At 39.2% G+C, this 25410-nt stretch overlaps 1 protein-coding gene across 1 annotated transcript in view; it reads left to right on the top strand.

Annotated features, from left to right (window-relative positions):
* LOC103185013 (dynein axonemal heavy chain 11) overlaps window positions 1–25410 on the top strand; it is a 157308-nt gene that overhangs the window by 94175 nt on the left and 37723 nt on the right. The window contains 8 exon segments of the mRNA XM_042331896.1: window positions 6271–6504; window positions 7016–7162; window positions 7674–7787; window positions 10835–10978; window positions 15669–15851; window positions 16585–16686; window positions 18389–18523; window positions 23317–23490. Of these exon segments, the coding sequence (XP_042187830.1) occupies window positions 6271–6504; window positions 7016–7162; window positions 7674–7787; window positions 10835–10978; window positions 15669–15851; window positions 16585–16686; window positions 18389–18523; window positions 23317–23490 (1233 nt within the window).

Genomic DNA, 25410 nt, shown 5'->3' with positions numbered 1-25410 from the left:
CTCATAGTGCTTCACAGGATATACTGTAAAGTGAATTGCCTTTGCATTTTGTGGGGGGAACAAAAATGGGCGTCATAGAAAATGATTACTATAAATCTGGAAATAGCAAGTACTCTGATGTGCTACCCCACGTAAAGAGGGCTATATAAATACAAGTTGTTGATGTTGAAATACAATGTTTGATTTGTTTGGCCTTTCTATGTGCTGCATATCTGGTTCTGATATTTTGAAATTGATTTATGTTATTTGCATCCAAACAAACTAACCAGAATGATGGGCTTGAAGCGTGAGATAAGATTAGGGCATCTGTCCATCACAGTGGTGTCAGTTTTACTCTGACATCAAAATGGAGGGGAAGGGGGGAAAAGACAGAGAGGAAACTATCCATATTTTTACAAGTGTTTATACTTAGAAACACAGAAATCTACAGCGCAGAAGGAGGCCATTTGACCCATTGAGTCCACAGAACTAGACCAATTCAATCCTCCTTCATATGTGTATCTACTTCCCTCTTGAAATCTACCAAACTTATATGCAATACAATTACAATAAGTTTTCATTAATATAGCACCTTTCATGTCAGTTGAACGTCTCAAAGTGCTCAAATCAAATGAAAGCATCATTTACAATGATTTACTTTTTAATATAGAATGCATTTGTGTCAGGCTGGTTCTAATATGCATGGACTTGAAATGGATTATTGTGAGGCAATGTTGCTTTAAGAGCTCAGCGTAGGGAACTAAGTCAAACCACAGCACATTTATTAATTTTAATGTTTTCAAGCTGTCCGTGAAGTCTGAAGAGATTAATTATAGGTCTTAAATGATCGTATGGAAGTCAGCAGCTCAAAAGCTGCGTTGCAGTAACTGTATTACCACGTGTTAATTTGTATTACACTTAATAAAAGGGTTTTCAGTCCTCGTCCCAAAAGGAGAGTTTGGGAAATGATTCAGCCTAGAATATAATTTAAAGCTTTCTTTTTATCTTGTGTGCTTAATTATGTGTGAAATTCCACCATTGATTCTGCATTAGTGATGGGTGAGGCTGCAACAATATTTTAAACTAGCAAACAGTAGACTTGCATCATAAAATCTTAGCAAACTTGACTGATAGGGGAATTCATTGATTGATATTTGGTCAGTTATAGTACTTTTTTAGCCCTTACTTCTGCTGCTATGTAATATTTCGGCAGGTGACAACCTATCTCAGTTGGTAGCACTCTCACCTTTGAGTCAGAAGGTTGTGGGTTCAAGTGCCACGTCGAAACTTGGAACCTATATAGTCTGTGCTGACACACCAATCTAGTCCTGCGGGTGTGCTGTCAGACAGTGTCAGAGGTGCTGTCCTTCGGATGAAATGTTCTTCGGATGGGACATTAAAGTTGGGTCCCATATGCCTGTTCATATAATATAATAATAATTATAATAATAATAATCCTTGCATTTGATATAGCGCTTTTCATGTCTCAAAGCACTTCACTGAATATACTGTAAAGTGAAACCCTGCAGCCAATTGCGCACAGCAGTGTCCCACAAACAGTCATGGATTGAAGTGATTTTTTTCTTGAGGGATTACTATTAGGTGTGTGGAGTAAGAAAACTTACCAAATCTGGGAATCGCTTGAGAGACGTGTGCTGTAACCACTGAGCTACAGGACTCCAACAGTTCAGGTGGATATTAAAGGTTTCATAGCACTATTATCTCAGTGCCCTGGCAAACAATCCCCCAAATAACATTGGTTGCACTCTTACGACTATTTGTGGGACATTGCTGTGCACAAATTAGCTGCCGTGTTTGTCCACAAAATATAAACTAGTCACGCCACTTTACAATGTATCCTGTGCAGCACTTTGAGACGTCTTGATGACGTGATAAGGTACTATAAATGCAAGTATTATTGTTGTAGCTATGAGGCAACCTAAAAATACACATCATTACTTATGGGTATCTTTTTACTGAGGCATTATATTAAATGGAAATATTTTATTATGACAGAAAAGGAAAATAGAAGGATGAAAATAGATGAAAATAGATTCCGTGAGCATTTCCATAACTCTCACAGCTACACGCACATACATGCACATCAGTATTCTCATTTTACTGAGGAAAATCAGATAGAACATAATATCAAATTGATGGAATTTAAAAAAAATACAAAGGGAGATGTGTTGAAGATATTTTTTATCAACAATCCAAAAATGCTTAATTTAGATAACAATAACTTGCATTTATACAGAGCTGTTCACACAGGGTAGCATTTCACAGTATTTAACACTCACCAAGTTGTACATTTGCTACAAATGCTTTGTGCAATAACAACAACACACCAATCAGACCATCTTTGTGCAGTATGATTATAAATATCTATACTTTGAACCTCAGATCAGCTCAAGTGCAACTTGGACAAAAAAGGAAGGACACAAACATGAAACCCTATGTGTTTTTTTTGGATAATGTTACACAGAATCTGTTTATCATTCATTTAAACTATTTGTTTGGTAATTTGCTGACAATTTTCACCTATCGAATAAACTAATACCTGGTCATAGGTGGTCATGTATAGACCTTTTCATAGATAATAAATGTGATTGAAATTCCCCTGGTGCCAAGAACAATGCAATCGAGTGAGAATTTGCTTTAAATGAAACTTGAGCCTTTCAGGTCTATGATTTCATCTTGCAAATCCCCCAAAAGAACTTTTGGCACCTCTTTTGACATAAAACAAGGGCAGGCATTAGGTGCAGGCATTAGGTGCACACATCACTGCCCAGCACTCACAGACAAATGCAAAGTAGATGGTGTTGAAAAAAAATCATAGCGATCAATCATTGGCAGGATGAAATAATTTATGCTAATGAAATTACAATAATTAGTAGTCACACAATGACCCTTTGAAAAGCCACAGCTGTTAAAGTCAGGAAGTGCTGTCACCACTGAGCTTATCCGAACAGAAGGGACAAATTGTGAATGAAGGGTAGAGCAGCCATCAAAGAGTTCTGTTCTGGGGCGATTATCACTATGTGAAAGCAGTGTGAATTACTACCAGCTGCTCTCTGACTTACTATGACTTCCATGCTGTGCTGTTTTGTTAAGTTAATGACAACTGCTATTTTACCCCTTGAGATGCAGGTTCTCAGGGCAGTTTAATGCTACCAGATACAGGTTAGCAACTGGTTCTGAAAATATGGACCTGTAGCATTTCCAGTGCAAACATTTTGATTTACTAAGGTATACCCCTCGATGAGGGTTGAATTAAAATGTTGCACAACAATCTTTACAGAACTCAAGTTACACTAACAACTGCACAAAGCAAATGTTGTACATCTCAAAGGTTTCTCTTGCATGGCATAGATTTGCTTCATTATATAAAAGTTTTGCTTGTTTTTGAGTGAGATATATCAATAAATGGCTCATGTTTTCTCATTTATACCACGGCAGTGTGCTCTAGGGCTAAGCCTTTTGCTGATGTTTTACATGCACAGAGTTAAAGAGTGATAGAGTAAAATACCTTTTTCTGGTTTTGAAGAATGGAAAGTGGGGAGCTTTCTGAGCTATTCCTATAAGTAAAACGTTGACTGATTCCTACTGAGCAAAAGGGCAATGGGGAAAGCTTGGGGAAAACTAGGAGGAGACTTCGCATTTTAAACAATGCTTTCATTTTTGTACAATTACCTGCATCTCCAATAATTTATCTGTGTACAGCTCAAATCAATTATGCCTGTCTTTTATCTAAAGATACCAAACATCTAATGGCAGTGCTATGGTAAATTATGTATGGCCTTGCTTAGTGTTTGTGTACCTCATTTAATTCATATTAATTGATTTCTGGGCATCTGTTGATTAATTAAACTAGCTTCATGTGTACAAGATTCATTAGACCAACCATTAGATGTGATGTGTTGTAAAATAAAGCAGAACAGAGGACATTGAGAGGACAATGTGATAGCAGACCTCGTAGGAGTTAAAGGAGAATGTCAGTTAGGGTGCAGCATTCGCGATGTAAAATATTTATTGCTTATTTCTTTTACATGTGGCAGTTATCAAATTTCTCTCTTTCTGAATAATTATTTTATCCAGAGGGTAATCTGGAAATGGTTTAACATAAGAGTGGTTGAGGCCATGGAACTGGACTCATTTAGGAAAATACCTGATGCCTTAATGGGAAGAAGGATGTGATATAATGGACCAAAAGAAGTTCTTCATCCTAACTTCTCTTGTGATCAATTCTCCCCCCCTATATTTTATGTTGTGTTGCTATTCGATTGTTAGCTTTGATTCAAAGCTGGCTTCCCAGCAAATCAATGCCAAATGTGCAGTATCCAGTATCAATCAGGTTTAAAATAGATTAATTTATGACCACCAACCCCACTCACCTCTGGAGGTTGTTCCAGCCATCTAATAGATGTGTTGGCTGCAGTGTAAATCGTGCTTGTGCTGCAACCAATTTCAAAAGAACTTTTAAAGTCATAAAACTTCAGTTTAAAAGTTCTCGCATGAGCTATTGGATCTTAAGCTTTTTAATGTTAAACAGCTATTTGTCCTCCCAGTTCATTACTATAACATTGATAAAATAACCAGCATTCAGCATAGGATAGTGGGTCTCTGCAAGTGATTGGAGCATTCCTCAACCCCAGGAAGAGTAATTTTGGAGTGGGAAATATAAATCTTGTTTCACTCACTGAATTGTTCAACTACTCAAGTTCATAATGAATATAGATTTGCCTCTAAATATATAAATGCACAAATAATAATCTTTGCATTTGAAATAGTACCTTATCACGTCTCAAAGTACTTCACAGATATACTGTAAAGTTTAAAGTGACTGTATTTAGTGGATGAAATGCAACAACCAATTTGTCGTACAAATAGCCATGGAGTGAGGGACCAAGTTTATTTGGGGAATCATTGGCTAGACCCTGGGGAAAAACTTCTCTTAATGTCCATCCAGACAGGCAGACAAGACTTCAATTTAACATCTCATCCACAGATGGCACCTCCAACAATGCAGCATGCCCCATGCACTGAATTGGAGAGTCATCTTAGACTAAATGAGTTTGGATGATGTCGATCTTGAACCCACAACCTTCTGGCTCAGAGGCAAGAGTGCTACCAACTGACCCAAGTTTACACACATTATTATATACAAGGATATTTATTGTTAGATGAAGTAAGATAAAGCTTCTAAGAATGAATAGTTGATCTCAATCTATACAACTGCTCACAGCTTTGTTATCACAGTGGGCACCATGGTCAAACCATTCTCTATTAAGGATAAACACTGCCCTTGCAATAGTAATAAAATCATTATAAAGTACTGATGAAGAAGTCCCTTCAGTCATGTGATCTCCTCCAAGAGTACCCACCCTAAAGATCAAAAGTGAAAAGATCAAGGTTTTTTCTGCCTGAGCAGCAGCTTCCACTGTCAAGTTACTTGTATGTGGACAATAGGATTTTTTTTTTGCTGGTAGCACAGAGGTGTGTCTCCATATTTTGTACAGTGTAGGGTTGGAGTCAAAGTTAGAGGTAGTTATACAGATAAAGTCACAGTGAGGTAGAAAGTTTGAGGAAGAGAGAGGGGGCTATCACAATGTGGTACATTGTGCCAGTACAACTTCTGATGGAACTTTACTTGGTTAGCACTGTAGTCAATTTGTATTTGGTATGATTATCAAATATCTACATTATTTCCTTATTCACAATGGGGCCAGTCCCAATTATTACAGATAATCAGCTCACTTCTCTATATCTATCTTGTAACAGCATCCATGCTTTTCTGCAATAGCTGAGCTTCATCTCCTCAATTCCTAGGCTGTCCCAGAGTGGTTACTGATGGTGAGAAGCTGAAAAACTCCTGGTGCAGCTCCATTAAGCTGATACGGAGCATCCAAGAAACATTCCAATTGTTGCATAATTGCCAGTACAGTATGATTTGAGATTGGTTCACCCAAATCTGCCCCCATGCTAAACTGAATGGAACTGGCCTGAGATGAACATGTTGCTAATATCACGTGAGCAACCTAGGAATCGAGAAGGTTACGTAGGAAAATTAGGAATGTTCTGGACAGGGAAAACTACTTTCAAAATGTACTTTTTTCTGCAGAAGGAGAAAATACCACAATACCTGATATATTTTCCCATTAAGTATTCCCATTGTTGATCAAGTTCCTAATGCCTGTAGAGAATTTGTACTTTAAGTATATTAAGAATAATGCAAGNTTTTTTAATCTTTGGTTGCAAAATGAAATATTGTCTTTGTTGACTATTTTGAAGCCAAACATGCACGATTCAATCAGCCTGTTCATGGCCTACATTCACACCAGCGTCAATGAAATGAGTGAGAAGTATCGGCATAATGACAAGAGGTACAATTACACAACCCCCAGGAGCTTCCTCGAGCAAATCACACTCTACAAGAACTTGTTACAGAAGAAGCGGAAGGAATTAACCCAGAGGATGGAGCGACTTATAAATGGTATCCAGAAACTAAAGACGACAGCCTCACAGGTAAACATTATCAATCATTCACCAGAGTGCTCCTGCCGCTGTTATGTTCTTGAAGATTAGGTGGCATAGTAACAGGATGAGCTGGAAACCACTGTAAAAAGGAGAAATGTCTCACAAATTTAACCCTGGTGGATACAGCGTCCATAGAAGCACCGAGAGAAATGACACAGAGTTACAGTGGGCAAGGAATAGGGACTCCAAACCCTGATGCTTAACACTGTGTATAAATAAAATGGTTTTACTGAAATATATTGTAAAAGTGGATACTTATAAACAGGAGAGCAGAATTCCCAGCAAGGCTCCAATAAAGAATTATAAACTATGCATGGTATCTGGACTATTCTGGAAAATCATAAACTTATTGTAGAAAAAGTATGAGTCTACTTATCTCCAGTATATATTATATGTAAAATATGATTTGTTGTATTTTACTTTAACTAAAACATACCAATGTTGGAGAACAAACCCCATTCTGCTCACACTGTTTGACCCAGTGCTGTTTTCTGGTTAGGTGGAAGATCTGAAAGCCAAGCTCGCTTCTCAGGAGGTTGAACTGCAATTCAGAAATCAAGATGCCGAAGCTCTAATAACGAAGATAGGGTTTCAGACAGAGAAGGTCAGCCACGAGAGGGCAATTGCTGATGCAGAGGAGCAGAAGGTACGTCTATATGTAATTGTCTTCTCTCCTGAAGATGCTGACTCACATCGATTTAAGATTCCACAGATGCTAGTGTTTCTATTGTACTAAGTGAATGTTCTTCATATGAGAGCCTAGACTTCATATGAATGTTGGCAAGCAGGTCAAATGTAAGATGACCTCACAGGCAAACCTGAACTTGACCTTGCCTTATATCTATGCTCTTTTTTCTAGCGTGGATCACTAGATAATGATCAGGAGAAAAAGCACTAGTAAACCTATCTCTTGCCTCTCCCAAGGGCACTGAGGGCAGTCATTGTCCCCACTCTTGCGCTAACTGAATTCTGCTATCTCAGCAGAAACGGTGGATTAGTGTATTATCTTTCAATTCAACTGAATACAAAAATTGACACATGAGCAAATTAATATGCAATTTTATCCAAGTTTACTTCCAATTTTTTTAGTTCTAATGAGATTATGGCACAATGAGGATTGTGACTAACATTAAATAAAATCACCATTTGCTTGATAGGTGGCAGCAATCCAGGCTGAAGTATCTTTGAAGCAGAAAGAATGTGAAGAGAAGCTTACGAAAGCCGAACCTGCACTGGTTGCAGCCACTGCTGCGTTAAATACCCTAAACAAGGTAAGGTAGTGTCTCTGAGGGATTTCACATGATCACAGATTGTTTTGGATAAAGAAGAATGAGATGAAGAAGGCCTTTGGACCATTCTATCTCATCCTTCCAAATCACCCACCCTATCGTCCCCTCATCACAGCATCAACTTGCTTTTTAAATGAGTCCATTGTCCTGGCTGCAACCTTTCCTGGCAACCTGTTTGAGTTGTAGATTGCTCTCTGAGTAAAGAAACGCACTTCCTGACATCTGTCCTGAAATTGCCCTTTAAAACTCTAAACCTATGTCCTCTTGTTCTACTCTCTTGGTCCTAAAGTATTGATCTGGGGATATCTTTTCAATCCCATTTAAAATGTTGTACACCTCTATGAAGTACTGACTCAGTTGTCTTCTCGCAAGATTGAAAAGCTGTAACTCATCTAATCATTCATTTGAAATGGTACAAGTGGTGTCTTCAATGATATGAATTCAAATGATGAATGTAATGTAATGATAATTATCACAAGGTTAGTGATCAATGTGGTCAAAATGTGTGCTTAAATCCAGCCCTCACTGACCAGTCTGGGATTGAACACAATCCGGTGAGGAGCTTTGGGATTCTCGCTCACTAACAATGTACCATTGCCATTTTGTTTGGCATGTGTCAGCCTGGCTCAGTTGGTAGCACTCTTGCCATTGAGTCAGAAGTTTATGGGTTCAAGCCCCACTCATATAGTGTAAGATGACACCCCAGGGCAGTGCTAGGATTGTGCTGCATTGTTGGAAGTGCTGTCCTTCAAATGAGATGTTAAATTGAAGCTCCATCTGTCTGTTCAGGTAGACTTTAAGAGCCCATGGCACTATTAAAAAAAAAAGTTCATCCTAGTGTCCTGTCCAATATTCCCCCAAATAAAATTGATCATTCACTTTATGGCTATTTGTGGGACATTACTTTGGGCAAATTAGCTGCCGTGTTCGCTCATAAAACACGTTTACCATTTTTTCTGCAAAATGCTTTGGGACATCCTCCCAATGTGAAAGGTGCTACACCAAATGTAAGGATTATTATTTTGTCACTATTTACAACAGTTATCAAGGATGTCAACCTGGTACCAATTTCAGGAAGCAAATGGCTGTCATGTTTACTTGCAGCCTGCAAATGAAGCTGAAATACTAGCTTGTGAAGCACTTTGAGACATTTCAACATATGAAGGTATAAATGCAAGTTCTTTCTCAATGATAATCACTAAGTGGGAGATGATTCAAATCTCTTAACTTTTCCCCTTCTCACTCATTGTCCAAAAAGACAATGTAAATGATACCTTATTATCTTTGGAGGTAATAGAGCTCTGAACTCCCATTAATAGACCCGAGTATGAACCCAAGCCTTGTCTGATATTGGCACTCAGCGACCTTGAATTGTTTCAATGAGAGTTCTTGGCTGGGTTACCAGATGCAGTGCTTGACAATGATGGTATGTACTGTGTTCAGAGAGAGTGCAGCAGAAGACCTAGCCACAGGATCACACATGAGCTCATGTAGGGCTATTGTGGAGGCGCTTTGGTACTGACCATGGGACGTGAGCGTGACCTGAACTCTCTCACTCCCCCATGGTTGCAGAAGGAAGGTTGACTGCTAAAAAATGGGATACAAATAAAATGTAAAAAGTTATTTGAGTGAAATTTTCCTCCATCGACTATGAATCGGAGAGAGAGATCACTCGCAGTGAAATACAATGACTGTATAAGAGATTACAGTGTTAATGATTGCAGTTATTGTGTCACACACGGGTTCTTGATAATGCTTAATTGTACCTAATAATAATAATTAAATGCTGATTTCAGATAGCACAGTCCTTTTGGCTTTGTTTGATTCTTGTGCTCTTTTAGTTAATCTTACTCGCCATTACAGTGAACAAATACAGAGCTAAATACTGACTGGATTGTCATGACTTCATTTCTGAGCATTGGCCCACAATAGGGACTTGCTGGGTTCTTTAACTTAAGAGCAAGCTCATCAGATGTGCAGTATCAACGGGACTGAAAGCAGAAGATTCAAAATCTTTCATATTTATGTTCCATAAAAGTAAAGGAATTAGAGGAACAGAAATGGCTATTTGGATCAATAACCACATCCGTTTTGACTGATTGGCACCTCCACTGTACCCGCCTGCCCTCCCTGTCACCACCCGCCCTCTGACTGTTTCCCTCCATGCCTTTTTCTCTTCAGAAACCCCTTGAGGGAGAGAAAATCTCCTTGACACTTACTCTAATGCCTTTGACGGTGTGGGAGTATAATGGGAATATCCTATTACAAGTGCACATCATCCACGTTATCAGTCCATCAATTATTTTAAAAGGGATTGATGCTTGCGAAAGAGCAGTATTAATGTGTGTGGGAAGCAAGCAGGAGAGTGGAATTAGATTAATTGGCTCATGTGAACAATAAGACCAGCACAACATGATGGGCCTGTTTCTATGCTGGAACCGACTACGATTCTGACTTGGTGTCAAGTGGAATTTCATCCCTTTCCAGGTGCTTTTGTTATGCTGTTCACTCCACTAGCTTCCCCTTGTAATTTATGTTACAAGTCTATGATGTACATAAATCTTATGGGGGTGGGGTTCAAGGGGCACAATTGGTTATACTAATATGCAATGCCACAGCTTGGTAACTCCCCTGCCGCCCCCAGCTGATTACAAAGTTCTCCCATAACATTCAGACGCTACAGTAAAATCCCGCAATGCACTTTGAGATGTCCTCCTGAAATGAAAAGCGCTATATCAAATGCAAGGATTATTTCTATTCTTATTAGTAAAACCCAGGTTCTTACTTGTGTACCCGCACAGTGACATCTTGACCTCGGCTGAACAAAGCTACCGATTGAAAAGATATCTTTAATCAAACTTATGATGATGATGGTTTACTAATTTCTGTTGAAATTCCTGGTGACAATTAGAAATATTCAAAATAAAAGTGGAATTACTGGCGTACTGTAATAGTTCATTTTCTAGCTTCCTCTGCGTACATGTCTTCACTACTAAATGTAAAAGCTGCTGCTGTTCTGTTCATTTCAGGTGAATCTGACGGAGCTGAAGACCTTCCCCAACCCTCCTGTAGCAGTGACCAATGTTACGGCAGCAGTCATGGTGCTGCTCGCTCCCAGAGGCAAAGTGCCCAAAGACAGGAGTTGGAAGGCTTCTAAGATTTTCATGGGAAAGGTAAAATTGTTCAGCAGTTTAATTTTGTAACCACCTCTACAGGTTGCTTTTTAAATTGTACGGAGAGCATAATGTCAGTTATGGAAGGGTACACCTTTACGCCTCTCTTCAAGCTTATAGAAATTATAAAATATTTCATTTAAAAATCAGCTTGGTGGGGAGGGTGGGGCTTCTGGAGGCATGAGATCAGATAGGTGGAAAGGCCTTTTTCATCCGGACCAATCTTGTGATTTACATCACTTTTTTATTTTATTTTCCTGTCTTGAAGACGCTGACTGAGGTACGGTTTCTCAGCTGAAAGCCACCGTCTCGAACCTCACTCAGTTGCCCATTCTCAGTGTACAGCTCACCCAGAGCAGTCAACACAGTAGAGCTCCATCCTATTGTCACCTGAAGCTTGTGGACATGTACTTATCAACAGCTGCCACTGGATATCAGAAGTGAAAGCCTTGGATCATACATTCTCCTCTCCCTGGCCCAGGGCACTGAGGCTAATTTAACAGCCCTGTCTTAGATCTGTTAAATAGGCACAGATTTAGGATGAAACCTAGGACATTCTTGGTCTCTATATAACTCAGTTGTAACTAGGTATTGATTTTACTAACTAAACTATTGGAATTTAGCTTTGCATTTATTATTGTTAAATTCCAAAGTGTATCTTAAATCTTTAATTTGATGTGCGAAAAGTAAAACCCAGAACTGGGCAAGTTGATCCTTTAAATTTTAGCAAAAAATATAGACATTTGCCAAAGAAACTGTGCATTTCATTGCCAGAAAGTGCTTTACTATAGAACCATAGAATGTTATGGCACAGAAGGCCATTCGGCCCATCGTGTATGTTTCGGCTTCTTCAAGAGCAATGTCTCAGTCCCATTTACCTGCCCTTTCCCTATATCTGATTCTATGGGGAAAGGGCAGGTAAATGGCACTGAAAGGATTGCTCTTGAAGGAGCTGAGTCTTTTTTAGGTATTTGTCTGGTTTCTTCTTGGAGGCCAATATAGATTTTCCCTGGTTTAATCCACCGCTGGTGTACTATAGTGTACACCTACAGAAATATAAAAGGGTATGGGGGTAAAGCAGGAGAATGAGAGTACCAGAGAGCTCTGTCAGAGAGCCAGGAGCAGCGTGATTGGTCAAATGGCCTCCTTCTGTGTTGTAAATTGCTGTGTTCTACCATTGAATCCATTAGAGTAAAATCCTGGTTTAATTTTGACAGCTAATAAATCCATTAAAGCTTATGTGTTCCAATTGTTTTGGAATCTTTAGATTTATGAGCTATTCTCTAATCATCAGCTTCAACCCTGAATGGGTGAAGCTCCTGAAAACTTTAATTGAAATGTTGCCTTACACAGTAACATTAATAATAATCCTTACAATTGATGTATATCACACCTTATGTCATCAAAACATCTCAAAGTGTTTCACAGGATTTTACTATAAAGAATAATAATAATAATACTTGCATTTGATATAGCGCTTTTCACCTCGGGAGGATGTCCCAAAGCGCTTCACAGAACAGACTGTAAAGTGAATTGACTGTACATTTGTGGGCAAACGCGGCAGCCAATTGCGCACAGCAATGTCCCACAAACAGTCGTAGATTGAAAATGACCAATTTTTTTTTTTTTGGTTTTGGAGGGATTATTATTAGGCTCTGTGTGGAGTAAGGAAACTTGCCCAAGGATTCGCCCTCTGCCTGGAATTGAACTCAGGTCTCTCGCTTGCAAAGCGAGTGCTCTAACCACTGAGCTACAGGACTCCAATATAGTGAAGCGGCAGCCAATTTACAAACAGCAATGTCCCACAAATGGCTATGAAGCAAATAACATATTTTATTTGGGCAATTTGTTGACCAGGCCACAGAAGAGATTCCTTTTTCTTTTCAAATAGTGCTTGGGATCTTCAATATCCACCTGAACAGGCAGATGGCACCTCTGACAATGCAGCATACTCCCTCCCCACCCAGCACTGTGTCAGCCCAGACTGTGATTTCACCTTGTACTTAGACATTAATGCCAAGAGTTTAACAGTAGGAAATCTGGAGCACAGTAAAACACTTTTTCCATTTTCTGGTGCCCTGCAGAACTAACCTTGTTATTATTGACTCTTATTATATATATTATTAATAATATCCTTAACGTTGTTCTTATGATTGTCATTCTTATTGCCATCAGTCAGTAATCAGTCCTGTTCTTCTATTAGAAGCTCAGCAATGTTTTTGTACTTACCAGTATGAACAGTTCAGAGTGAGCCTCACCACATCATCCCAGCCTGTGGGCATGCCATTTAATTCCTTAAAAATAAAAAAATAAAAATGGTAATCCATTAATGGCCCTCAGAACTGTGCAAATAATTTCCAACGTGGCAAAGAAGTACTCTGTCAGTTGTCACGCTGGTTCACGTTTGTAAGTATGGATTTAAGTGTGGTGAAAATATAACAAGTGGATCAACTTCAGATATGAAGCCAATAATTGATGGAAGGGAGGGGAGGGTGGAACCAATTAACTTCAGCCAGGCGTCATTCTTAAACGATAATGCAGAAGACTTACCTGCCTCCTTCAGTCATGCTTTGACAGGCATTAGTTTAATGTCCTTCAGGACAATGAGATCAATTTTATTTTTAATGTCAGGCACGACAATTAAAAATCCCTGAAGGTGCAGAATTTTGACAGGCTCCTTCTGGCGCCTGCTGTGGTTCTAATTTAGGCCGGTTTCCTCCTTCTGAGAAGCAGACACAGGAGGCAGTCCACATGGTACATGGAGGAGAGCAAATCAAGCAGAGAACACAGGTTATTCACCCCATTTTTTACCAACCAGAAATGTTTTCACATACTCCCGATGTGGAAGGCACTCCATAAATGTAATTTTGTTGTTGTTAATGATATTAGACTTGAATCAAATTCTTCAAATCTAAGAATATGCAGAATTTTTGGAAAATTCTACAATTCTGTCATGATTTTGTGGAGTCCTGTAGCTCAGTGGTTAGAGCACTCGCTTTGCAAGCGAGAGACCTGAGTTCAATTCCAGGCAGGGCGAAACCTTGGGCAAGTTTCCTTACTCCACATGCCTAATAATAATCCCTCCAAAAAACAAAAACAATAATAAATTGGTCATTTTTAATCCACGACTGTTTGTGGGACATTGTTGTGCGCAATTGGCTGCCTTGTTCGCCCACAAATATACAGTCAATTCACTTAACAGTATATTCTGTGAAGCGCTTTGGGACGTCCTCCCGACGTGAAAAGCGCTATATCAAATGCAAGGATTATTATTATTATTATGATTTGGTAGTCGTGTTTCCACATTTGGTAAACAATAACCAAATTAAGACTAATGTTCGCAATCTTTTAAAACAATGGTTTTAAAGTTAAGGTCATGAGAAATGTCACCACTTTGATGCTTCAAAATGAAATTCTCTACATGACTGCTGTCTGATCTACACCCTGCATTTACCAAATCATCGGGAACATAGGAACAGGAATAAGCTATTCAGCCCCTTGAGCTTGTTCCGCCATTCTATTAGATTATGGCTGATCCATACCTCAACTCCATTTACCCGCCTTTGCACCATATCCCTTGATAACCTTACCTAACAAAAATCTATCCACCTCAGTCAATAGATCCAGAAAACAGGACCCTATAAAGCACACATTGCAGAAATAGGTCTTGGTCCCTCCAGTAAACATTTTTTCAATTAGGGTCGGGTTATCTTATTTTTGTTCTTTGAAACTGGTAGCAAATTGGCTTTCGTGTTCACTTACAAAATACATGTTCACTATATTTTACAGTAAACTCCTTTAAAGCACTTTGAGTCATCCTCCCGAGATGTTATATAAAATGCAAGGATTATTATACGTGCTACAGTAATTGGCATCTTCTAGAAGTAACCAAATTAAGAAAATATGGCAACGGGAGTAGGATGCTTTATAGGGTAAAGGAACAATAAATTCTAACTAATAATATTTACCCATTCAAGAATCAGCAAAGCTCTGATTAGGGGCACACTGGTTTTGTGAACACTATGAAATATTTTACTCCAAGGGCATGTTTTTGGAGTGTCCTACCCACTCTGTTCACAACAGTTTAATCATCTTTAAAAAATCCCAATTTCAAATCACACCTAAAGACTTTCATCGACTTTCCTACGGTCACCACCCCTTTCTCCCTGGTTTGGCGTCAAACTCTACCATTGTTCAGCACTCTAAGACACTACCCTGCTATAAAGGGCACTATATAAATTCCAGTTGTTGTTGTAAATAGATGCGGCCTTCTGCATGTCCCTCGTGCCCTCTGTTCCACCATTGGTGGCCGTGCTTTCAACCTTTCAGCCACTATGCCCCGAAACTCTGGAACACTCTTCCTCTATCCCTTCAGGGCCTTGCCCATCCTTCCCCATCTTCAGGTCATGCCTGAAGACCTTCTTATTCGACCGTGCATACGGTCACCTCCCCCCGGCTTGGTTTCATGCTCCAACACAGTCGAGTGCTCTGGGACACTACCCTGCATGAGGGGTGCTATATAAATACAAGTTGTTGTTATAGTAGATTGTTTAGATTCCTCATTCAGAAAGATTCTTCCTGTATAAACTTGACTGTATCCGTAAAGAGTCAGTTCAGCAGTTCTATTTTCTGTGCATTTATTTAGGAAGTAGAAGTGATGGAAGTTCTGAATGTGTGTTGATCCCAACAGGTTGATGACTTCTTGCAGGCTCTGATGCATTATGACAAGGAACATATCCCTGAAAATTCCCTGAAAGTGGTAAAAGAACAGTATTTGCAGGATCCAGATTTTAATCCAGATCTGGTTTGCACAAAATCCTTTGCAGCATCAGGTCTCTGTGCTTGGGTTATTAACATCATCAAATTCTATGAGGTAGGTTTTTGTTTGTAACTTCAATTATATTTTCTGAGTGGTATACAACGTGCATTTTACAGGTGCAAAACACTTCCCTGTATAGATCGATATTGCTTACTTAAGTCTAAATGATCTGTGGGATTATTTAGAACGTTGATACATTCATGAGGGAGAAAAATATAGGAGAGAAGATTAGGAAGGGTGGAGCTTTGTGTGGTGTACAAACACAGGCACAAAGTAATTGGGCTGAATGACCTGTTTCTGTGCTGTAACCTTCAAAGTAATTCTATGTAAAATGTGTTTTTCCAAATGAACACGTATGCTCCCACACACGTCACTTCATCTCTGCTCAATGCAACTAAATCAATGGTTCTCTTTGCTTCCTCCAGTGGTCAGAATTTGTTTCCTTAGTGTTCTTGCCTGACGAGATACATACGAGATCTTTACATTTGTTTCCCAAAACTAAGACCGTGTTCCTGTGAAAATAGGATTTTCAAATCTCAACCATATCTTTGCTGCCTCTGTACTTGTGATTCCGACAAACCTGGTGAAATGGAAAGCAGTCGTACTGTAACCTTTTGTTATAATTATAATAATAATAAAATGTTCTCTATGTAGTGACTAGAAACTTACCTCACATATGTAATTGAAAATATATAAAAAATGTGGATTATACATATAATATGAAAGTGTATTAAATCATTGGTCATTGAATCTCCAGCTACTAATCGCATATTATTGCTGATACTAGGTTTACTGTGATGTGGAACCCAAGCGGCAGGCTCTCGCGCAGGCAAATGCTGAGTTAGCAACAGCAACTGAAAAGCTAGAAGCCATCAGGAAGAAACTTTCAGTAAGTGCATGGCCTACTTTTAGTGGAATTTGGAGAGTTTCAGTACCACAGATTCAGGAAGCACGGAATGAGTAAAAGCACCTTGTTTCATCAAAGACCACATACCTCTCATAGAATCTATATGATCCATTCTTGGAGAAGGCTAAGAGTAAAGGAAGACCTGACCCAAGAGATAAAACACTTAAATGTCTATTTAAAATCCCCACAATGTTCGTGTCTGACCAATTACATTTCCAATATGTGTTGCCAACAGCACAGGGTCCATAGCTAATGTGAGTGCCTATATCCTCAACCTTATAAGCTGTCATCTGATTCTTGACTGTTTACTTCAAACCCTTCTGAAAATTCAAACTTAGAGACACTAGCAACTTGGCTATTAATTCAGGGAAAATCACAGAGGATTTGCTCTGTGCCATAGTTGACCCATACCATTTAAACATGGAGATCGGAGATTTACACCTCATCTGGGATTCCTCACCATGACACAACCTCTGCTCAGTCAAAAGGTGTGAAAACAATTACAGATCTTTGGTACTGTGGTTTTCAGATGAACCACAGGGGTTGACATTTACTCAAATAATATTATAAAAGGAAAGTAGCTCTTTTACTGGAGCTCACTAAAGTAATACAAATTCCCTGCTCTGTTCCTGCACTCGTTTATATTCTTTTATACCCTTTATGTTAACAAGATGGGTTACAATTTGAATGAAACTGAATTGTGAATAGTTTATCTAGAACTTGAGCGTTTGTGCGTATTTCAAAGTCTAGGAGAGCATTGCATTGAAGGGCAATGATCTTGCATGTCAGAGTTAGCAACACAGATGAAACAGTGAGCCATTGTTGTTGATTATCAGCCATTGCATACAGGTATAATTATGATACATCTTCACAGTATGTACTCTCCGCAGATAATCACAGCTTTTCAATTCTACCATTATAGTCTTGGTGACTAAATTAGGTCAGGTACTGCTGAGTCATTTGTTTTTCACTTTGTGTAACACTATTCTTTAACTCCCTGGCAGTACAGTGTCAACCCAATACGTGGTGGAGATTTAATGCAATGGTAACAAGATCCAAATAGAAGTTGAAGTAGCGGAGACATTAGGGTCAAAAATGCAGGAGTCGCAGCCAGCAAATTGTTTTTGAACACATTTTAGCGAGAGTTCAATCCTGTTCTCTGGATCTGTCATTTGATTGAATCAACGGTTTACAAACTGCAGTGTTGCACCTTTCACATAGGAAAGCGCTTCACACAGCTGATTGGACACCGGAGCTTTGTGAGGGGAGGGGGAGAGGGGAAGGATGAGGCAGTCAAAGAGGTGGATTTTAAAAGTGGGGAGGTAGGAGGTGAGGCAGGGGGATCTAGGATGAAGTTCCAGAGAGTGGAGGAAGAGTGGTTGAAAGCTCACTCACCAATGTTGGGTGGATTGGGTGGGAGACATGGTGCGGGAGAGGATATGGGCTGCAGAATTCTGGATGGAATTATGATGAACATTAAATAAAGGCTTCATACTCTAGTTTGGGATTACTTCTTAAAAAGAAGTGTTTGAAAGACAAGAGACTTTTTGTTTTAAAAACGCTAAACGTTAGCAGTCAGGAGGTTAAAAGGTTAATCTTATACTTGTGTTTAAAATGTACATATCGGTTCAGCAGCAATTGAGATATTTTGTGTGTGTGTGTGTCTGTGTATCTGTCTGTGCAGGAGTTGGATACTAACCTGGGTAGACTGACCTCTGGATTTGAGAAAGCCACAGTGGAGAAAGTCCGGTGCCAGGACGAAGTGAGTCGGACTAACAGAACTATTGAATTGGCAAATCGACTTGTCAAAGGACTTGAGGTGAGGAGGCAGCATGTGACTATTTGTCCAGAATGTCAGACTTCACACACTAGAGTAAATAAATAAATCCTGTTCTTTGTTCAGCTTTTAAAATGAAAAAAGGGTTTAAAATGTTCTCATCTTTTTGGGTTAATACAGAGATGTGAAATTAAAGGAAGCCTTTGAGCTTCAATGTCACTGTTTTGCTTTGCCACTTTTCTCATTTTTCATGTGTGTGTGTTGGACTCAATTGAACTGTGGAGAGCACTGGAGCAATACCCAGCCTGTTATTACCCAATGCCCACACACAGAGACATACCAGCAGGCACTGCTAAACAGCAGGGTATAAGAGTGGAAAGGCTGGCAGATTTTTCCTTTCACTATCATGGAGCGCTGTACCAATTTTAGAAGTGTATGGCTCAGTGCTTCACAAGATGGTGCCTTTACCCAACTGAGCCATCAAAGAGGCATTGTCACTGTTGGTGCAAACATAAGGTGGCCGTTCATTCAACTAGCAAAATTATAAATTGTGTAGAGATGAGTGCAAACAAATTTGGGTGTCAGTCTGGCTCAGTTGGTAGCAATCCCACCTCTGAGTTAGATGGTTGTGGATTCAAGCCAGGACGTTAAATCAAGACTCCATCTGTCTGCTCGGGTGGAGATTAAAGATCCCTATTTGAAAACTGAAAGGAGTTTCTTCCAGTGTCCTGATCAACAATTCCCCAAATAATTATTCAGTCACTTTGTGGCTATATGTAGGACATTTAATTGTACAAAATTTGCGGCCACATTTCACCTACAAAATGCACAGTCACGACACTTTACAGTAAATCCTGTGATGCACTTTGTGATGCAAATGGGAAAGGAGCTATATCAAATATTAGAATTATTGGCATTATCATAATTCACACACAGACCCAACTGCCTTTAAAGCAGTGAAGCTCAACAAAGTTAGAACAAATCGGTGCATCTCCAGCACTGCATATGTGCCAACCAGGTGTGGTGACAAAAAACCCAAATTAATTGATGTTGTCTATTTGTAACCAGTGTCTGTGTTCATAAGAGGAGCAAATCTGCTTTAACTGACATGGGTAAGGTTAGATCCTGTTCAAATATGAAATCATGGAATTTATAGCATAGGAGGCCATTTGACTCACCAAACCTAAGGTGGAGATGTTTAATCTAATCCAAATTTCCAGCTCTTTACCTGTACCCTTTTATATCCCTCACTCTCAATGTTTGTAACTCTATATCCTGAATAAAATAATTTGATCATCAGTAAATGTGCCCAGATTACAACAACTGACTCATAATAATTCACAGCATTGACTGTTTCTCATTCACTATCCTTCACATAGGGACCTTCAAGATGGGAAACCATGTTAAAGGGCTATAATTGCCTTTAAGTGCATCAACATGAACCCCTGCTATTTCTGCAATGGTCAGGTGGAGTAATATTAACCCCACTTTTCCAAGACAGGAACTACTTGGGACGTTTGCCAGCAAAATGTAAAGGATGTCAAGTAAGGAAGAAAGTGAAACCATCAACCTTGCAGGCTCTTCTTCATTCTTTAATTTAGGCATCCTGCACACACTGCCATTTCTTCAGGTCCTTGGACAGAAATGGGTTCTCACCCCTTCAGAATATGTAAACTTCCTTTTAAACAATTATTATTTTACATCGGAACAACAGGTTGAACATATATAGAGCTTTTCACTTCAGGTGAACATCTCAAAGCTCTTTGCAAGGGTAATGGGTATCATTGAACAGGGAGGAAAGGGCAGAGAATTTTACAATATTGTCCACGGTCAAAGAGATGTATCTTTAAGAGGGTTTTGAAGGCAAGGAGAGAATAGCCCGGAGAAGGGATTTTAAGGAGAGTTGCAAAGAGCCAAGGCATCTTGGCTGAACTAATGTTTTCAGCTAAAGCTAGTTGCGTTATGAAGATCTCCTCAATAATAGAAGCAGTGGGTGTCCCATGACTTGGCATTTTTAAATCTTCTTAAAAGAGGCAATGCCCCCTTTATATTGTATTCCATGTTGAAGGCCTATTGGTGAAGAAAACCATGATGTTACATTCAAAAGAATAGGGAAGAACCTACAAGATGGGTAATTTCATTATGGAGCTAGTTTTAACAACACAGTACAATTCAAACCGTTTTAGTGTTTTCAAGACAGATGATTTTGTCTATATATCACAGACAAGCATTTGGATAATAAATCATATGGCAAGACCCCAGTATATATTTAATCATTAACTTACTTCCAGACCGAACAGCTGCTGAAAATTAGAAAGGGTCACCTTAGACAAAATGACATTACATGCAATCTATAACACATTAGGATGAAATTATAGTGATTTTTAACTGTCTGAAAATTTATTGCAGTACATGATATGGCTCCGAAAGCCTTCTTGGAAGATGTCATCAGTGATAAATTATGTAAGGGTGGTATGTTAAAATTATTGCAGCTCTAAATAGACTCTGAATTGATGAACAGCAAATTTTTTTCACAAAACTTTCAAAGCCATTTGTGAGATCAACTTGTGTACTTTAGCGGTTGTTGCCCACCAACCAGAGCCGAGAAGAGGATAGGTTAATTACAGTAAACCTTTTATAAATAGATTATTCCACAGCTCGATTGTTCTTTCGATATTAAATGAATGATTTATTGACACAGGTGATTGTGCACGTCTAACAAATGTTACACCATTTGGTCTTTGCTTTGGCATTACAGTAAATGTTATTCACGTTTTAATATTTAAAATTGTATCTGCCTTTTTAAATTATTCATTTTTAAACTAATAACAACACATTACATTTGTATAATGTCAGGACAGTCAAGGGTTCACACCCGAGCTGGCGGTTGGGATTCGGAGGGGTGGAGAGCAGGGAGGTAGGGGTAGGAGGGTGATCGAAGATTCGGTCAAAGAGGAGGCTCTTGAGACCGATCTTGAAAGAGGCTAGGAAGGGGGTGTGGTGGAGGGACTGTGGGATGGAGTTCCAGAGGGTGGGAACAGAGAGACTGTGGGGCGAGCGAGGTGGGGATGTAATGCAGGCCAGAGTCCGCTGAGCGGAGGGAGCAGACTGGTTGATTATGGGGTTAGCAGGTCGCAGAGGTAGGAAGGAGCAAGGCCATGGACAGCTTTGAAGGCGAGGACGAGGATTTTCAACTCTATCCTCTGGGGAATGGGGAGTCAGTCGAGCCGGGCGAGTATGGGGGTGATAGGGTCATGGAGCCTGGTGCAGGAGAAGACACGAGCTGCAGAGTCCTGAGTGGTCTGCAACTTGTGGAGGGAAGAGTTGGGAAGGCCGACAAGCAAGGAGTTGGCGCAGTGGAACTTAGATATAATAAATGTGTGGCTGCAATTCTTCCCACTCACCCTCCAAAATATCTAAATCTCCAGGCAACCTCAAGATTATTTCATAACCATGAAATATTTTAGAAAACATGTATCGCCCTTTAGTTTGTAGGTTTTAGAGGAAGGTTCTTGAGCCGAACATCTATATTTTATTGGCTGCTTGGCTCAGTTCCATCAGTTTGGGTCAATATGATCTGTGCCTAGAATGGAATTCACACTGTATATAAAAAAAGTTTTTAAAAATCCCATGGCACCATTCGAAAGAGAAGTGAGTTTCCTCAGCTGTGCTGCCTGATAATCTAATCTTCCATATGAATTGGTTCATCATGGCTGTTTCTGGAATATTTCTGATGCAATAGTTGTGCGTTTGATTACAAACCAATTTGTTAGAATTAAATCTGAAGCCCTTTGAGATATTTTGAGACATGACGAGGTGCTATGAAAAAAAATCAATGCTAGTGAATCAACACTCTCGGACAATTAAAAAGTACTTTTCATATTCACATTTTCATATTCTCATCCTCTCTGCAATTTGCAAAAATATTTTTTACCATTGTTTCAAAACAATCAAATTAATCCACAGAAGGATAGTAACTGCAGCAGCAGATCAGCGAAAGGGTTTATTACTGATTTCAGGGGGCAAATAGTTAGGATGTTTTAGCCTTTCTGTAAAAGCTTTTTTTAAGGAGCTCATTATTTTAATGAGTAACCCTGAAATATAAAAGAAATTACGAATTGTGGATTCTTGGAGGTTTAATTATACTTAATAACAGTGCCCTGTGTGACATGGAAATCAAAAGTATTGTGACTAAAAAAAAACCTTGTGAGGAGCAATGGAATAATTAAGATACATCATTCAATGCATTCCAACTGAAGCACTCCCTGAATTCCAGCTACACATTGCTGTGAAAAATGTAGCCTCATTCTTCATTATGTTAGTATTGCTGTATGAGAAGCTTGTTCTGACCTGAATAACTTTTATGCTTTCATCATTGTCAAGGCAATTGAAGAAAATGTGATCAGAGCAGTTCACCACTTTACTGTACGTGGGGATTGGGTGTTTATTGGTCTGCTGGGATTTCAATGCCATGTGATTAAGATGGTGCACATCGCTTTTTTTTCTTATGGCTCCGTTGTATAATCAGAGTTTATCCCCTTTTGAACTGCAGTTCACAGAAGTAGAGGGCTTTAAAAATCTTATGCAAGGGGATCAATCCTGCCCTAAAACAGAGAAAGGTCTGCCTGAGAGGATCCCTTATTTTCATGTATTATTCGCACTAAAATTCCTTCTGGTTGTGTACAGTATTGTGTAGACTTCTTGTGCATTGATATTAGCAACATTGTACATTGGGAATAAAATACTCTGCATGTCCAAATGGTTCGATTCAGATGGAAGCATAAGCTTGTTAATCTTTCTCTAATGGTTTCATTGCATTGTTTTTATTATCTTAGTCAGAAAACGTTCGCTGGGTCCAATCTGTTCAATTCTTCAAAGCTCAGGAGGAGACGCTGTATGGAGATGTGCTGCTGACAGCTGCCTTTGTGTCCTATGTCGGATCATTTACTAAGCAATACCGTGAGGAATTGGTGGAGTGTAGGTGGACTCCCTTCCTGATGTCACTAAAGGCACGTCCTCTTTTTTGCACGCATATTGCTTGTCTAGCATTGCTTGCCTAGTCTTTAATATAATACAAATAAGGTGTACTCAGATAGTAATTATTATCATTGCAATTTCTACTTAGCAATGCAGTACATTTCATATATTGTTACCTCCATGATATTACTTCTGGGTTTTGCTCATTTGGCTGGACTAGACAAAATGTCTCAAGGACCCATGTTACATGTAAGGTGATGTAGTTGCAATTATGGGGACACAAGATATTGCATTTGATAAAGTGGACCGCTAAATCATTGCTGGAAATAATTTAAATATTGCAAATAATAATAATATGGTCACTCAATTCACGACTGTTTGTGGGGCGTCGTTGTGCGCAATTGACTGCCGCGTTTCACCCACAAAGCACACAGTCACTACATTTCACAGTATATCCTGTGAAGCGCTTTGAAATGTCTCAATGACGTATCAAATGCAAGGATTATTATTATTGTTTCCTCTCATGAACAGTCACTATACTTCAAAAATGATTTATTGTGTGACACACTTTCAGACATTCAGATGTGAGGCAGTGTCTTGCACGTATTATTACAATTGTTTGTGATTTCAACCATAATTCACAACCATGGGACATAAATCAGACACCAGAGATCCTTATTACCTATCCTGTACATGTAGCTATAATATACTTAACACAAGAATAATCGTACCAAGTTGGATATAAGACATGATTACCTTTAAACAGGCAAACATGTATTTACAGTGTCTGTAATTGACTCATTTTGAAAGACAAATGCTGAAGGAAAATGCGTGTCAAAATTTTTTTTTAGCGTGTTAACATCAATGGACATAAAACTACAATACTGCATCTTGTAAGCAGGTAAAAAAAAGAGTGGCTACACGCCAGGTTTATTTCACTCTCACAAAATAAATTCCCGAAAACAAATAACAATAATAATAAAAAAAGTCTCCCATGCCTCTTTCTTGGTGAGGTTTCTAGCCTCCAGCCCTTCCACAGTCAATTATCACACAAACTCCCTTCAGATCTGACTTCTCCAGCAGTTACTTCAGATCATGTTACTTCAAGAGAAAGGTACAGAAGGCCAGAAATTACAATTGTCTTAAACCCTGGAAAAAGCACTTTGTTGGTGGGGGAGGGGCTTGGGAGAGATTTAAACACATGGTGTAGATTTTATCCTGGATTATCTATGTTTATTTTCGCCAGCCTAGGGGTGCTATAACGTGCTGGTTGGGGTGTGGGGGAAGGACACTTGTTGCCAATGAGAATGTGTTTTGACCGAATCTCGCTGCTTTGGGGAAACACGAGATGGCCACAGTTTCACGTAGCCTTGGCCTGGCTGTAAGACCATTTTGTCTAAAAGACTTATGTTAGTGCATAATTGTGGAGAATTCTTTTTAAGAATGGCTTCCTATTTCAAAGCTAAATTTAAACACCTTCCATGACATTTTCTACAATTCATATATATATATGAATTATATATATAAATATATATAATTATAATTATATAATTACATATATATAAGACACAACGGTCCAACAGGCTAATACTAGATGAGATTTCAGGCTCGAGATCAAGTTAAAGGAGGGAAAGTCGCCTGAAGTTACCAGTGGGTTACTGTTGTTTGCCCCCTGGTGGCGGTATGTGGTATTGGTGGCAGGTCAAGTGCCTGGAAGGTGCCGGTGTTCTGAAACTTTAGGAACCTCGACAGGTTCAGACTATTTCTTCAAGATAAATGTAACACATATTGTGTCACGGCCAATATTGTTTCCTAAGTAAAACTCATCGTGTGTGGTCAATAAACCCTCTGGTAAAATTATTCATTCATTTCATGGCTGTTTGTGGGACACATTTGCTGTGTGCAACTTGGCTGTCACGCTCGCCTGCAAAATGCACAGTCACGATACTTCA

The sequence above is a fragment of the Callorhinchus milii genome, unplaced genomic scaffold, assembly GCF_018977255.1.
Source record: "Callorhinchus milii isolate IMCB2004 unplaced genomic scaffold, IMCB_Cmil_1.0 Scaffold2, whole genome shotgun sequence".
Taxonomy (NCBI): Eukaryota; Metazoa; Chordata; class Chondrichthyes; order Chimaeriformes; family Callorhinchidae; genus Callorhinchus; species Callorhinchus milii.
This window is presented reverse-complemented; position numbering and strand designations above follow the sequence as displayed.